At 40.0% G+C, this 17,371-nt stretch overlaps 1 protein-coding gene across 1 annotated transcript in view; it reads right to left on the reverse strand.

Moving 5' to 3' along the window:
• RYR2 (ryanodine receptor 2) overlaps positions 1-17,371 on the reverse strand; it is a 765,551-nt gene that overhangs the window by 293,131 nt on the left and 455,049 nt on the right. Inside the window, exons 25-26 of the mRNA XM_042907783.1 lie at positions 15,058-15,141; positions 1,201-1,360 (exon numbers count right to left, since the gene is read on the reverse strand). Coding sequence (XP_042763717.1) covers positions 1,201-1,360; positions 15,058-15,141 — 244 coding nt within the window. The remainder of the gene's footprint in view (positions 1-1,200; positions 1,361-15,057; positions 15,142-17,371) is intronic.

Below are 17,371 nucleotides of genomic sequence, written 5' to 3' on the forward strand. Positions count from 1 at the left end.
GCAAACTGCTCTCTGTGTGCGTCAGAAGGTAGGCACTGTTATCAGCCTTTCTCAGACAGAAGTTATGTAATGAAGTTAAATCACTTACTGATGAGGAAAACAGTGGCGCAGAGAATTTAAGAATTTAAGTAGCCTTAAATTCTCAGTGGCACAGAGAATTTAAGTAGCCTTCCCAAGGTCACATGGAGACAAGGAGGTAAAGCTAAAATTTGCTCTTCACCCCTCTGCCATGCTTATTCCAATAGGTACTCAATGACAGTCACTCCCACGGGGGCCACCCATGAATGGAGATCCATGGCTCTGAAATCCATAAAGTGCTGAAAACTCAGTTTTTACCAAAGTTTAACAAAAACTCCGTTGGTGGTAAAACATGATCTGAATTGATGCGAGCCTGTTTATAGTCTTTATTTATCCCTCCTGGTATTATCATGCCTACGCTGTGCTGAACAATTAGTAGCAGCATTTTGCCGCCCTGCTGGGAGTGCTAAGTAACACGTAATATGTCACCACATCAACGTCCCAGAAACCCAAAAAAATATCTCGATTCTGAAATTCATCTGGCCGCAGGGGATTCGAATAAGGAATTGTGGACCTCTTTTATTATTATTTTATCCCCACCTTCTCATTATTTCAAAAGTTTCTCCTTAAACACAACCTCAGAGAGACAAATGCCACAAAACTGTCTTATAAATCTGTTTTCGTTAACATTCACTGAGTGCCTCACGGCAACACTCAGAGCTATGGTCATCTGATTTCTTGAGCCGAGCATTGAAGAGGGGCCTTAGTGCACAGGCACATTAAGAAATGTATATGAGTTTTTGGGGCGCCTGGGTGGCTCAGTCGGTTAAGCGGCCGACTTCGGCTCAGGTCACGATCTCGCGGTCCGTGAGTTCGAGCCCCGCGTCGGGCTCTGTGCTGACGGTCAGAGCCTGGAGCCTTTTTCAGATTCTGTGTCTCCCTCTCTCTGACCCTCCCCCGTTCATGCTCTGTCTCTCTCTGTCTCAAAAATAAATAAACGTTAAAAAAAATTAAAAAAAAAAAAGAAATGTATATGAGTTTCAAAATGGTCATTATTTAATCCCTCATGCTGATGACCACTTAAGTAAATCTCAGCCCCCACGCCATGAAGCTAAATTCCCACGTACCTGTTGCATGCCGTAAATCGCAGCCCACGTGCCGTAAAGCTCAACACCCACGTACCTGCTGGATGCCGTAAGTCCAGCCCTGCCGGATTCGATCCCGGGCCCACACGTTGTGCGCGTTCTCCGCCAACTTGTCCACCATCGCTTCCTGAGAGGGCGTGAGTTTAATGAAGCTCAGGTCCATCGGGGCAGGCTTATACCCACTTGTCAGCTGGTAACTACAAAGCAAAACAAAAGAGATTATGTAATTGGCCTTTCAAAAACAAGTCCAGGCTTAGAAATCCCTCTAAGGGTCTTTTTATGGCCCCACCCACTTCTAATGATTCCAGACACCCCACTGGTGACCGCTGGTCGGTCGGTCAGCAACCCTGGAGCCCTTCATGCACGCTAATAACTCATTGGGCACAAAGGCCACGTGATCTTTGTTTTCATTTTTATGTCAATAAAACTAAAATAAAACACCTTACCTATCTCTCAAAGTTGAGAAGGACTTAGTGTTTCTGAGTTCCCAATATTTGAGGCTTTTTTATAGTATTAACGAAAATACTGGTTACCAATGAAAACATGTGATAGATTTCTCTTCCCGTTTATATTTTCTTCAATTTTCAAATGTTATAGTAAATTCATATATTTATTTAATAAACCTGTGGGTCCTTTCAGATACTAGCTGCTCATTATTGCATAGGGAGATTTTAATGCATTTATGAATTCATTCCCCCTTTTTGACTTCCCTGGTTATATAATTTAGGAAGCCTCTGGATAAGACAGAGAGTAGGAAATCCCAGGTGCATAATCATCTAAAATATTAGGAAGGCCTGGATTTTAGGGAATTCTTATCAGAGACTACTTCCATACTCTGAAATGGAAAGAAAGTACTAAAACGAGCATAAGTTTTCATGTTTCAGAAGAAATATAAAATTGAAAATATAAAAATTTAAACATGCACGTATTAGGGCAATAATACTGCCCTACTTCTTTGTACAAACACACACACAGCTGCCTCATTCTCTTTTTTAACTACTGAGATTTGAACAAAGCCTATTTTATAGCTGCCTCCCTGCCATTCTTCTGTCATTGTTCTATTCCCTATAATCAACTATGCCTTGAGGTCAAGATCTGTTTCTAATCCATTTTTCTAACTGTCTTTATATTTGAAACAGGGCATGGCAGATAAGCAGCCTTTTGAAGATCTGTAGTGTTTGCAAGAATTAACTTTATATACTGAATATAAAGTACATGCATCATTTTTATTTAATGTTTGTGTATCTTTGAGAGGGAGACACAGAGCATGAGTGGGGAGGGGCAGAGACAGAGCAGACACAGAATCGGAAGCAGGCTCCAGGATCTGAGCTGTCAGCACAGAGCCCCATGCGGGGCTCAAACCCATGAACTGCAAGATCATGACCTGAGCCAAAGTTGGATGCTTAACAGACCGAGGCACCCAGGCACCCCAGTACATGCGGCTTCATCTCAAAGATTCTCCTTTGTACAAAGAAAACCAGCTAACTATACCAAGTTAAAAAAAAAATTATTAGAACATGAGAAAATGCTCTTTGAGATAAAACTATGTCATGGTTTTTCTTTTAAGTATTCTGGGCTATGGCTCTCAGAATTAGCAGGCAACCTTCTTTGGAGCAGAGAGCTTGACTGCCATATTCCTCACTATCTGTCAAACGGAGAATAGTACCAGATACATGGTAAGCATTCAATAAAAATATGTTGAATGAATTGATGTGTTACAGCAATAAATAATTTTAAGGTTGAATACAGTTGACTTTGCCTTAGTTACTTCTATTTCCTTAGGAGACCTCTAGTATTTTATAAGTCATTTATCTATAGACAAAAGTATGAGAAATATTTTGTTTTGTTTTGTTTAAGTGGATTAGATTGTTCTGGCAATTGTTACAGTTAAGGTTAATTCCTGCCTTATGTCATTCAATTTATAGTCACAAGCTATAATTATAGACAAGAAATTTCATTCTGTTTTAAATCAGCACTCTGCAGGTTTGGGTAATTAACAATATTTTTTTTTTCCTGTCTTTTTTTAATATAAAGAAATCACATGGGATTTTTTAACCACTCATACAAATCATTGTGTGTTACAGAATTCTGGTTATAAATAGATAAATCTGTAAACTAGAAGCACAGTCTACATACAAGTTCTTTTTTCAGAAAATATGTGCATTTAAAGATTTTCTCTACACTCAACGAGGGGCTTGCGCTCACAACCCTGAGATCCACAGTCACATGCTCGGCTGACTGAGCCAGCCAGGTGCCACTCATTCAAAAAATATTTTCTTCAAGAAAGAGCTCCTAATAGATTTCCAACGTACCAACAGATGATCAAGCTAACGGAGTTTATTTTCCAAGTACCAACATATGATCAAGCTAGCACAGTTTAATTTCCAAGTTTAACATGACTAGCTGGAGGCAGTGTTAGAATCAGTGATCAAGAACTCAGTCTTCTCTATCGCCCCGTCTTCCCACCTCTGCTTGACACCCTCCTCCTGGCTTCCCCACCATCGCCCAGCAGGAGGTAGCATAACAGCACACAAGTCTTTCTCCTCCCATTTTGTAATGGCCCTGAGACCTCCTAACTGTCAGACAGGAGACATACCGGATACAGTTTGGAAACTAATCTATGAAAAATCGATTAGAGCCTAAGCCATCTTAATGAGGGGTATGTGCATGTGAAGTGAAAAAAATCCTTCCCCTGACAACCAATTCTAATGGTAGGCTTTCCAGCAATATCTCATACGGAATGCGGAGGGATGTTTGAAGGGTGGAAGATGGGAAGGAGGTCCTTCCATATGAAAAATTATAGATAAATTCTACTAATGTATAAAGCTGGATAATATGTGACATAAGCATTTCTCTTTATCTTCTAAAATTTCCTCTTCCTACATGGAATATCTACTAGACTGGCTTCAATCTGTGATCATAGTGAAAACCCTTGGAGATGTATTTGCATCTGTTGATTTAACATGGCACAATAATTGGTTTATGCTCATTTTCAGATGTAGACTATAATTTATTTTACTTTTCTTCATAACCCTGTGCAAGAAAGGATTTGAAGCTTCAAGAGATTCTTTTAGAGGCATCTGGATGGCTCAGTCGGTTAGGCATCCGACTTTGGCTCAGGTCATGATCTCGCGATACCTGACTCTCTATGTGGAGCCTGCTTCAGATTCTCTGTCTGTCTCTCTCTCCCTCTGCCCTTCCTGTGCATGCTTTCTCTCTTAAAAATAAATAAACATTAAAAAATAATAATAAAGTGATTCTTTTAAATGGCTAATAATCCTATCCAAATTAAAGTTACTGACTCCCATTCCCCCTGACCCTTATTTCCATACTGTTGTACTTCAAATCACCTATAGTAAAAATAAATACAGATATTTTTGAAATTCACAGACTTAACAAAAATGGTGACATCATGAATGCTTAACCAATATGAATTAGTAGTATCACAATGATTTTTAAAACAATTTTCGTTTGGAGTACATGTTGAGAAAGTAAGAATCGAATCATTATATAAAAATAGGATTGTTTTTAAAGGAGCGTAAATGAACTTTGGTAAATACTGTCCATTTCACCTTATTAATGTAATTTTAGTAGGTACATAAAGATAAACCAACTGCTTATATGAAATATTCTCTTCTTGTGGTTGAAAAAGAACAAAAAGCAAAGCTTTTCCTGTACTGCATGTAAACTGGAAACTAAGTGGTTTCAAGTAAAGTTTCAGATTAATTTCCAGAAATTTAAAAGAAAGAAAGGAAAGAAAGATTACCATTATAATTCTTGGGGAGTAGAATTTCATAGCTCAAATAATAGGGAAAAGTTGTATCAATAGTAATTCTATTAATTCAGAATACATCATCATATGCATCAAATACAAAATATCTCATGTTAAAGATGTTGATGTGTTACATTCTCCCTTTTTGACCTTCCTGGGAAAATTCTGCCAGCATCTGTCAATAGATCTCTTTCTCCTGCAGTCTGGTTAGTAGGTATCGTTTTACTTCCTTTACTTTTATATGCAAAGTCCCTGTTCCATCAATCATCCTGAAATGCAGCCGATGAGGAATATATATGGAATTAAATAAATACATTCAATATACTGACCTTCCAAGGTATCAAAATTCTTTTGTAGTTATTATCTCTCAGTTAATTTATTTTGACGTGGCATAAAATCCAGTAATTAAAAAAAAAAAACAGTGAGATTAATAAACTACGTGTATAGGGCTTCAGTTTCTTTTCTAAAACACCCCTGTGCCTGGAGAAATAAAACAAAATGAAACAAAACTGGCAAACTGCCAGTGTCATCTGCACCAAATTATCGAAGATGTAAACAAAAAATGACAGCACTTGACCCCGCTGAGGAGTTGTCATGTGAAGTAGCAATTTCACTTTGGGCTTCATTCCCACCTGACCCGCATTTTTCTGAAGCAGGTATTCTAAATGAGCCTCTGAATAAAGTGCTCAGTATAATATCACTAAAGGGGCAATTATTAAAGTGGTGGCATCAAAAACATGGCAGAATTCCAAAAACACTAAAGAGAAAAACCTTTTTTTTTTTCCTAGCCTCTCCCACCTCTCAAGCTTCCTTGTTTAGGATGAATCAGGTTAAATGAAGCTTGGAAGTCATTATGCTGTGAAAGATGCGCAGTAAACATGAAAAGATTATGTCCAAGTTCAGTGGATGTGAGGTGTAAATTTCAAAACCAAATCCGCCCTTCAAGTACCTTGGAACAAATGGGAAGATCTCAGATGACTGCACATCAGAGATATTCAGGACAAGTTTTTGCTGGAAGCACATCTACTAAAAATGCATCCTGGGCTGACATTTTCACAGAAAGAACAGAAAGAGAATTCAAAACTCCTCCAGAGCACAAATACAGGAGAATTAATTTCAATGTACAAATTAGGAGGGAAATGGACAAGGGATATGTTTCTTCTATTACTTCACTTCTTTGTTTTTAAGTAAAGGTAATATGATGAAGTGCCCTGGAGACCTGCCCCCACCACCCAACTCCCTTTTATCAATTTCTTTTTACTCCAAGGCCTTCCCCTACCCCAAAGCCCCTTTGAAACAAAACCACAAGGTATCCAGTGCCCCAAGAAGGGGTCATCTCAAGAGAGAGACCAAAGAAAGCCATTCTTGGTTTGGATTTTTAAAATAGACTTTGAAAATTCACTGCAGAGGCCATAGTCTTTTAGATAAAGGCCTTCTGACAGTACAAGTTAGGTTTTTGAGTATCAAAAGAGCAAGGCCCAGATGCCTTGGGACAGAAGGAAGACCAGATAAAGACTTCTTATGCCCTGCCCAAATAGGTTCCACAGAGCCTAGAAGAACAGGAGGATTTAGAGGGAAGCCAGGGTTCTCCAACCCCCACCCAGGAAGAGACCAGGTAGATCCCGCGGCCAAAGTGAACTTCTGTCTTGTTCCCAGAGCGTACCAAGGATGATGGCCAGGTCCTAGAATCTCCCACACCCAAGCCCTTCATCGTGCAGCACGACTACAGAAAAACAGATATGGCAGCCAGCCAAGTCTCCCACCTCCCTCCACCAACCGACTGCAATCCCCAAGTTGCCAGAGAGAATATTCTCAGGTTTCTAGCAATGAAGAGGCAAAAAGAAGAGCAGTGACCTGGAGGACTCACAGAAATGAGAAGGAGAAACCCACTGTGTGGACTCATTACCAAGACCAGTGCAGAAAACAGGCACCCCATAAGATGCCAGCAGAGGTGAATGAAGACAAAAGACAAAGACACTCAGACCAAACTCGAGTCAGGCTCCTCTGAATCCTCTTTCTGTCTAGGACTCTGACCTTGGGCTCTGTCATGTTCCAATTAGTTCCATTTTAGCAAGAATCCTACTGATCAATCAGTTTAAGGAAAATCCTCCAACCTTCCTATCGGATGGCATCCCTCATCCCCTACCTTGTTATCCCATCACCTGGTCTGCCTTCAGCAAGAATCCTATCAAGTTCATCTTGCAGGATCCCCCTTCTTGATGTGTCTTCCTAAGTAATTTTCTATCTACTGACCTGCAGCCCTGCTGCTCCTTGGTTATAAATCCCCACTTATCACTGTTGTATTCAGAATGGAGTCCAGTTCCATACATAGGTCTCTCTTCCCTATTTGCAAAAGTTCCTGAATACAATTTGCCTTTATGGCTTTAACTCCTGTCCAGCTCTGGTTTTCTTTGACATAAATCAGTCCTGGCAGCACAGTCAAATGAGGTGGACAATGGATCCAGTGTTCGCTCCCCATTGGGTGAGTGTCCTAAACACAGGTGGTCCTGGGAGCAAGAGGAGGGTAGACCTTCAATTCAGATTCAACAACGAATATTCATTTGGTGGTAGGATGTTTTAGGCCCTATTCCAGGAACTAATGATAGATCACTGAACAATATGGACAAAAAAGTCTATAGGAATTATATTCGGATGCAAGTAGGCAGGAAACAAAGTGTAAAACGATAGTATGTTAGAAGATGTAAGTGCTATGGGGAAAAATAAAGTAGAAGAGGGGACATGGGGAAAAGTACAATTTTACATAGGGAACTATTTTATCTTTTTTAAGATGTCAAGAAAAACCGCTTTGAGAATATGACCTTTCAATCAAAAATTTAAAGGTGAGAATAAACACAGAAAACAATGATTTTAACAGAGTTTTCCCTGAAAAGACTAGGATTAAGTTTCTAATACTAAGCTTCATTCTGGTGCAAGGCCCATTGGGCTTGAATGCAAGATTAAACCTGATCAGAGAAAATAAAGAACATTGCACGCTAGTGCATTTTTTAATTTGTGGTTTGTGAAATTGACTCCTTACACAGAAAAGAAGTCTATAAACCGGTTTTGTTTTTTCGGGACCACAGTGCCTCACCATTACAGAAAAAATCCAATGGTATTTGTAACACTGCCTTTCACTTAAGTAACTATTTACACAAACTGAATTTGGTACATGTACTATGTCATGGGTCCACACATTCAGCATCCAAGCCTTCATCTCAAAACGTCATTTGTATCTATGTATATGCATTCTTAGCCTTAGGTTATCATTCTTAGCCTTTTATGCGGCTCAATATGCCTGAGACACCACTTACCCCTCCATTTCCCATCACCGCCAGGGGCTTCATTAGCATTAGTGGTAAGAAGGTAGTGGGGTATGGAGGGGATTTGTCACTGGATTTAAAGACCTCTCAGACAATCTAAACACTACCAATTCATAATTCAACATTACCTATTATTCCCAGTGATACAGTCAGACAACCAGTTCCTGGTCCTATGTTCTGTGCTGATTTATTAACACACATGAGTGCTAAAGAAAAGTTTTAATAAATGGCATTGGTATTTAGACAAGGATTTTCTTTTCACTTAAACCTATAGCTTTGGGGGCACCTGGGTAGCTCAGTCAGTTAAGCATCCGACTTCGGCTCAGGTCATGATCTTATGGTTCATGAGTTTGAGCCCCACATCGGGCTCTGTGCTGACAGCTCAGAGCCTGGAGCCTGCTTCAGATTCTGTCTCCCTCTCTCTGTGTCCCCCTCCCACTCCCACTCTGTCACTCTCTCTCTTTCTATAAAAAAAAGTTAAAAATTTTTTAAATAAATATAAAGTAAACCTATAGTTTTGCTTCTAAATCTCAATTACTCGGGCATATTAGAAATCGGCAATCATAAACTCTCCGAGTGGATTACTTCTACTGTGTTTTTTCTTTATTCCTACAGTAAATGGACTCTATGTTCATCAAACTATGCAGTGGGTCCAGAGCTTCACTTTACAATAAATGTACAAAGATTTGTGAATTTAAGAATTGACGATAATATAATGTGTTACACTCTTCAGCTGTCTGCTTGTTTGTTCTGCGGAGGAATAAGGAGAAAGGGAGAAAAGAACTACCATGAATCACACATTCTACAGAAGTCCTTAAGGATTTTTCGTGAAATGGTGTGTATTATGTATCAGAAAACACTCACACTCAAATGGCCTATTTTCGAAGAGGAAATGTAGCATGTAATGCAAATGACACTTGAGTCTGTGTGCATCCTTAAATCTGAAATGGGTCTCTTGTAGGCAGCCTGTAGGAGTTACGTTTTTCCCCCTTCAGCCACTCTGGGCCTTTTGATGGGTAAATTCAATCAATGTACATTTAGAGTAATTATTGATATGTAAGGACTTACTAATGCCATCTTATTCATTGCCTTCTGATCCTTTTGCATTTCCATTGTTTCCCGCCCCCCCACCCCCACCCCCTGCTCTGTTTCTGCCTACTTCTGTAATTGGTTATACTCCACGGAGGTATGTTCTGTTTCCCTTTGTCTTTTGAGGATCCACTCAAGGTCTCTGCTTGGTGGTTACCTTGTGAATTACAATAAAACATCTTACAGATAAAACAGTCCATTTTAGGCTGATAGCAACTTATCTTTGAACACCTAAAAAGGCTCCACCTTTACTCTCCGTTACATATTACTGATGTTATAATTTATCTCCTTTTGTGTCGTACATTTGTTAACAATTTATAGCAGCTATAGTTCTTATTACTCGTCTCCTTTGACTTTCATACCATGGTTGTGTGGTTAACACACCAACCGAATGTAGAGTTACAGTTCTCTAAGTGTGACTGTTCCTTCCCATGACCAGCGTGCTGTGAGCTTTCACACCCTATGTTTCTGGGATAGCGTCTTCCCATTTCGGCACAAAGAATTCCTTTCAGCCTCTCTTGTAACGCCAGTCTAGAGACAGTAAACTCCCTCAGCTTTTGTCTGGGAAAGCCTTTGTTTCTCTTTCGTATCTGAAGGATACCTTTGCCATACAGCATATTCCTGGCTGGCAATTTTTATCTTTCAATGCTTTGAATACATCATTCCATGCTCTCCTGGCCTGTCAGAGTTTCTGTTGAGAAATCAGCAGGTAGCCTAATGGGGCTTCCTTTGTCAGTTACCTTCTTTTTTCCTTGGCTTCAAGATTCCTTCTTTATGGTTGATTTTTGAGAGTTTCATTAAGATGTGTCTTGGAGGGGCACCTGGGTGGCTCAGTCGGTCGGGCGTCAGACTTCAGCTCAGGTCATGATCTCGCGGTTCGTGGGTTCGAGCCCCGTACCGGGCTCTGTGCTCACAGCTCAGAGCCTGGAGCCTGCTTTGGATTCTGTGTCTCCCTCTCTCTGCCCCTCCCCCACTGGTGCTCTGTCTCTCAAAAATGAATAAACGTTAAAAAAAAATTTTTTTACGTGTCTTGGAGAAGGTCTTTTTACACCCAGATAATAGCACGTGCTATTAGTTTCGTGGACTTGTACATCCAAGTCATTCTCCAGGTTTGGGAAGTTCTTGGCTATTATTTCTTTAAATAAACTCTGTCCCCTTCACCTTCCCTTCTCCTTCTGGAGCCTGATCATTCAGATATTTGCTTTTCCGATAGAATCTGAGAGGTCTTTTAGGCTTTCTTCACTCTTTTTAAACTCAGGTCCCGCTCTTCTTCTAACTATATTAATTCTATGTTCATGTCCTCCAAGCCACGTGTCCTTCTTACCCCTGGACTGCCTTGTGACAGATTTTCTCCTCTGCATTCTTCATCTCATTCCCTGACTTATTCAGGTCTAGTATTTCCCTTTAGTTCTTTTTAGAATCTCAATTGCCTTGGTAAAGATCTCCTTTTGTTTATTAACGTTACTCCTGACTCCCGATTTCACCGGATTGTCTTTCTGAGTTTCCTCTTAACATGTTGAATTTCTTCACAGCGGTTACTTTAAATTCTTTATCAGATCCTAATACTCTATGCCTTTGAGCTTGGTTGCTGGAGAATTATTTTCCTTTTGTGACTCTACACTTCTTGATTTTTCACGTTGCTTATAGGTATACATTTTTGCTTTTGCATTTGAAATTGCCAAGACCCTCTTAACCAGCTCTTGTGTCTTCTCTGGTTCTTAGAGTTGGCCAGGCGGGTAATTAGAAACCTCTTTTTTTGATTTGCAGAGGGGAGTGTTATATTTCAAGTTTATGGTTACTTCCTTGCCCACCATGTGTGGCCTGTTCTCTGAGCATACTCCCTGTCTCCTGGAGTTACCTGGGAACACACACACAAAGCCGGCAGCGGAGTGGGGGAGAAGTATGGGTTTAGCCCTTAGTGAGCTGGGGAGGCCCATGGACTGGGTAGGGAGATGGGGTAGGGCATGTCATTCCCAAAGGCTTCTAGATGGACTTTCTGCTGACCAGATTCAATGTCTGCAAATATTATCTTCCTCTTTCCCCAAATCCTCCCTAAGCTTCCACCCACTAAGCTCCCACATTAGTACACTGGGTGCTGATGGACAGAAATGGGTATCTCAAGCTGCATCTTGCCAGCTGGGGAAGCTGGGTCCTCTCTCATCATCTTCCTCTTTGCCTGTGGGACAGGTCACCTTCACTAGATAAATCAGCCCCAAAAGGCACCTTCTTGGAGGTAGGGCAGTGTCCAGAAAATTTCTCCTACCACTTCACCATGACTAAACTCATTTTCTCCTTTTTCCTTTCTTTTTATTTTAATGTTTATTTATTTTTGAGAGAGAGAGAGAGAGGCAGAGAGACAGAGACAGAGCATGAGTAGAGGAGAGGCAGAGAGAGAGGGAGACATAGACTCCAAAGCAGGCTCCAGGGTCTGAGCTGTCAGCACAGAGCCTGACATGGGGCTCGAACTCATGAACTATGAGATCATGACCTGAGCCACAGTTGGACACTTAACCGCTTAACCAACTGAGCCACCCAGACACCCCTCCTTTTCCTTTCTTCTTCAATGGTGTATTGGAATCTCCCTTTCGAAGGGCTAGATTTCTGCAAGCTCTCTGTGGTGGGTGAGTGTCTGCTCAGTTCAGCACTCACCCAATTCTTGCCCAAACAGCCACAAGAGGGATCTGGGCAGTTGCACCTGTTAATCAGGTTCTAAGGTTTCTTTGGGGTCTGTCTGTCTCCTACCATCTGAACTGATGAGTGAGATTCCTGCTGGGTCTCTTGGAGTAAGGTGCAAAATGTGGAAACCTCCACAAAGATGCTCTCATTTCTGTATGAATGTCTAATTTGTTGATTAAAAGGAGGGATAAGGGGTGCCTGAGTGGCTCAGTCAATTGAGCATCCGACTCTTGATTCTGGCTCAGGTCATGATATCATGGTTCCCGGAATTCACCCCTGCATCGGGCTCTGCACTGACAGTGCTGAGCCTGCTTAGGATTCTCTCTCCCTCTCTCTCTGCTCCTTCCCCACTAGCACTCTCTCTCTTTCTCTCAAATAAACAATAATAATAATAATAATAATGGGATCCATTAATAATCTACAAGGTACTTAAACCCCAAAGTTTTTTTTTTTGTTTGTTTAAAGATTCAGGAATGAGACACTATAAGCTACTATTACCTGAGATATTCAACATAGCCAATGCAATGAGACAAGAAAAACAGTAGGCGTATTGGAAAGGAAGAAAACAAACTGCCATCAATATCAGGTAATATTATTATTACCTGGAAAACTCCAAGAATCTGCAGAGGTATTTGTTAACAATAAATTTAGTAATATTGCTAGATTGATATCTTTTAAAATATCATTTAGACATCATGTGCAACAACAAAAAGAAAGAAATCCTTAATATCTAAGATAGATGAGACACATAGGAATAAATCTAACAGAAGAGGAACAGACTTCTGTAAATGTACACTCAATAAGGGCTGGGGCTTTGTTTATTACAATGCTCCTAGTTTCTAAAATGCCGGGTACAAGCATGACATCAGCAAAATGACTCGCCTGATGTTCCTTCTTTATATCCCCCTTTTAAAAAATTTATTTATTTGTTTGTTTGCTTGTTCGTTTCTTTAAGGAAGAGAGCGTGCAAGCAGGGGAAAGGGGCAAAAGCAGAGAGACAGCACCTTAAGCAGGCTCCAAGCTCAGAGTAGAGCACAACACGGGCTCCATCCCACCACCCTGGGATCACGACCTGAGCAGAAATCAAGAGTCAGATGCTTAACCCACTGAGTCACTCAGGCTTCCCACACTATTTCTATTTTGATTTTGTGTTTATCTGGGGTAACACAAAGCCAGGGTGACTGATGGAGATTACGGGGTGGCTGCTTTGCTTTAATCTTCATGATATTGCTGAACACATTTCCAGACCTCCTATCTACAATGTGTACCTCCTGGAAACTGAAATTAAGCAAAAATAATAACAGGATATAGCAATCATTTCTTTAACACTTCCTCATTTAATACCCAAATATCCTTATGAAGAAGGTATCATCTGTTAGCAGCTGAGAAAGGTGAGGTTTTGAGAAGTTACACAGGATCACAGAATAGAGGCTGTAGCCCAGCAGGTAAAATCACCCCTATAGCATTCATAGTCTCAGATTCTCATCGTAAAATGTCGATAATAATGCCAACTTTATAACTATTCCTAAAATATATTCTTTTAGTGGGGCATCTGGGTGTTACAGTCGGTTAAGCATCCAACTTCAGCTCAGGTCATGATCTCACAGTCCATGAGTTTGAGCCCCGCATCGGGCTCTGTGCGGACAGCTCAGAGCCTGGAGCCTGTTTCAGATTCCGTGTCTCCCTCTCCTTCTGCCCCACCTCCACTCCCACTCTTTCTCTCTGTCTCTGAAAAATGAATAAACCTTAAAAAACATTTTAAAAAATATATATTCTTTTAGTAAAAGCCAAGTTAAATTATACGAATATTTTTTGTAGAAAGTAGAAAACCATAGATAAGCAGTTAGGAATATAGGCACAGGTGTATACACGCACACCTACACACAGAGAAAATAACATACTTTTTATAACATACTCCCAAATATTTCCTGAGCTTTATTTCCTTACTGAGGAAGTCACCCAGGTATCCATCAGGAGTTATCTGGATGCTGTCAGAATGGCTAAACTTAACAACTCAGGAAACAACAGATGTGGGTGAGGCTGAGTTGAAAGGGGAACATTTTTGCACTGCTGGTGGGAATATAAACTGGTGCGGCCACTCTGGAAAACAGCATGGAGGTTCCTCAAAAAATTAAAAATAGAGCTACCCTACTACCCAGAAATTGCACTACTTGGTATTTATCCAGAGGATACAAAAATGCTGACTCAAGGGGCTTCTGGGTGGCTCAGTCGATTAGGCATCTGACTTCAGCTCAGGTCATGATCTTATAGTTCATGGGCTCGAGCCCCATGTTGGGCTCTGTGCTGACAGCTCAGAGCCTGGAACCTGCTTCGGATTCTGTGTCTCTCTCTCTGCCCCTCCCTCCCCCGCTTGCACTCTGTCTGTCTGTCTGTCTGTCTCTCTCTCTCAAAAGCAAATAAACATTAAAGAAAAAAATTTTTAAATGCTAATTCAAAGGGGCACATCACCCCAATGTTTATAGCTATCAACCATAGCTAAATTATGGAAAGAGCTCATATGTCCATCATCTGGTGAATGGTTAAAAACAATGTGTATATATGGTATGTATACAATGGAATATTACTCAGTGATTTAAAAAAATGAAATCTTGCTATTTGCAATAACATGGAAGGAACTAGAGGCTATTATGCTAAGCGAAATAAGTCAGTCAGAGAAAGACAGATACATGATTTTACTCATGTGGAATTTAAGAAGTCAAACAGATGAACATAGGGGAAGGGAAGCCAAAATAATATAAAAACAGGAAGGGGGGTAAAACATAAGAGATTCTTAAATACAGAGAATAAACTGAGGGCTGCTGGGTAGGGGGAATGGGCTAAATGGGGGATGGGCATTAGGCAGGCACTTGTTGAGATGAGCACTGGGTGTTATATGTAAGTGATGAATCACTAAATTCTACTCCTGAAACTGTTACTACACTATATGATAACTTGGATTTAAATACAATTAAAAAAAGAGTTATTTGTGTGCACTAAATTGATGCATAGGCTAATATTGTTTAGACGTTCAACTTACTTCTTGGGCAGCTTCATTTTTTTCACCTTTTCTTCAGCATGTTCATCTGCTATTCCCACATGACATCCTAATGCCAACAAAGTCCTGGAAAACAAAACCAGAGATGAGCTGTAACAACTCCCTCTCTATGTCTGGAATAACCCAACACAACAGCAGATGGGAATAAGGTAGGACAGTCAACCTTGAAAGCAGAGAAGAAATTGTTAATGCAAAGGAAAAACGCTTATAAAGTATTTAGTTTTGAGTAATGAGTAAGACATTGAAAATTGAAACCTCACAAAAAAACAAGTGAATAGTATGTCTTTCTCCAAACCCCTCCCTGTGGTCCTGTTTCTTTCCCTAAAGGCACTGACTGCTTCCAATTCTTGAATATCCTGCTCTAGTCTGTGCAGTCTCGAACACACATGTATGGGTGTGTGTGTGTGTGTGTGTGTGTGTGCATGTGTATTGTTTCTTTGTTCCCTTTTACACAATGAGTATAGTTCTCTGCAATTTTCTATCTTGACTTTGCACCATAACTTTGATATACGGTTCTTTCATATAAAGCTGCCTTATTTTTCAACAACTTTGAAGTTCTCCATTAGTTGGATGTATCAGAATGTTTTTACCCAGTTCTCTGTTCATACCTAGTCTTTTGTTATTATAAACAATGTCACAATGAATAACCTCATACGTTTAGTACATGTACTGTATCCTTCATCTGTAGGTTAAAAATTCCTAGACATGGGATTACTGAGTCACAGGGTATATGCATTTTAAAGATTTATAGGACTCCTGGGTGGCTCAGTCAGTTGAGCATCCAACTGCGGCTCAGGTCATGATCTCACAGCTCGTGGGTTTGAGCCCCACGTAAGGCTCTCTGCTGTCAGTGCAGAGCCTGCTTCAGATCCTCTGTCCCTCTCTCTCTCTCCCCCTCCTCCACTGGTTCTCTCTCTAGCTCTCAAAATAAATCAGATAAAACAAGGATTCATAAATATTATCAAATGTCTATAGAGTTGCTACTAACTTACATTCCCACCATCAGTCTACAACATTGCCTGTTTCCCATACACAGTTACCAAACAGCTTACGCTTTACCAATTAGTCGGTTAAAAGGGTATCTCATTACCATTTTGCTTTGCTTTTTTAAGACTATACTTTTAAGTAACCTCTACACCCAACATGGTGCTCAAACTTACAACCCCAAGATCAACAGTCACATGCTCTACCAGCAGAGCCAGCCAGGCGCTCCTGTATTTTTCATATTCTAAGTGTACCTGAGTGCCGTTTTCATATTCTTAAGAGTACCTGTACTTTTTTTTCTTTGAAAATATTACTTGTTCACTTTTCCATTAGATTTGGGTTTTTTATTGCATTTTAGAAGCTCTTCCTATGTCTGAGATAGGAGTTGCAAATGTTTTTCTCTAGTCTGTCTTTTTCCTTTATTTAGTGCTATTTATATGCAGAATCTCAAATATGTTTTTATATAACTGAAACTTACCATCTTTTCTTATAGCTTCTGAATTTTATGTGGCACTGAGAGATACCCCATTTGTAAAGTCATTTGAAGAAAAATGTCCATGCTTTCCTGTGTGGGGGTGATGGTCAGAGGGGTCTATTAGCTTCAGGCACAGCTTAACTTTATTTTTTTTTCCAGATGGATACCTAATTCTTCATAAAATATTTACCAAATAATTCACCTTTTATCACTGGTTTGAAATGCAACCTTTAGTAGACACAAATGCCCCATATGTTTTTAATCCTTTACTGAACTTTCTATCTAGAAAAAAAATCTCGTTTTCAAATGTCTATCAGGGGTCCCTGTTTGCCAAGAAGAGTTTATCCATTTTTTTTTTAAGATACTCTGTATCTTTTCCTCCCCTGAATGACCTTTCATTGCTTTTCCTGAGAAATATCCTTACCATTCACATGTAGAACTCAACCTTTAAAGTCCCCCAGGTTTATATGGAACAATGTGCCTTTAGTAGCCATGACAATGAGTGGTTTCTCCTATCCCAACAGAATAAGAGACAATGGTTAATCCTTTTTGGATTACAGAATTTCTAGGTTCTAGTCAGTTCCAGAAGGGATGTGGCAAATATTTACAATTCATTTACACTTATCCCCTACAACATCTTAAAAATGAAAATCTGGAGATAGATAGATGGCATAGATAGGTACAGCTATGTATATTTACACATCAACTGTCATCAAGTTAAATTTTAGGTTAAATGTGGTAAAATTCAGATGATCCTGTGAAATTACCCTTCAAGTGTTAATCTGCATAAGTATGGACAGATCAAGAACTGACTGAAGCTGTAAAAATTACCTAGAG

Source organism: Panthera leo, chromosome D2, assembly GCF_018350215.1.
Source record: "Panthera leo isolate Ple1 chromosome D2, P.leo_Ple1_pat1.1, whole genome shotgun sequence".
NCBI lineage: Eukaryota > Metazoa > Chordata > Mammalia > Carnivora > Felidae > Panthera > Panthera leo.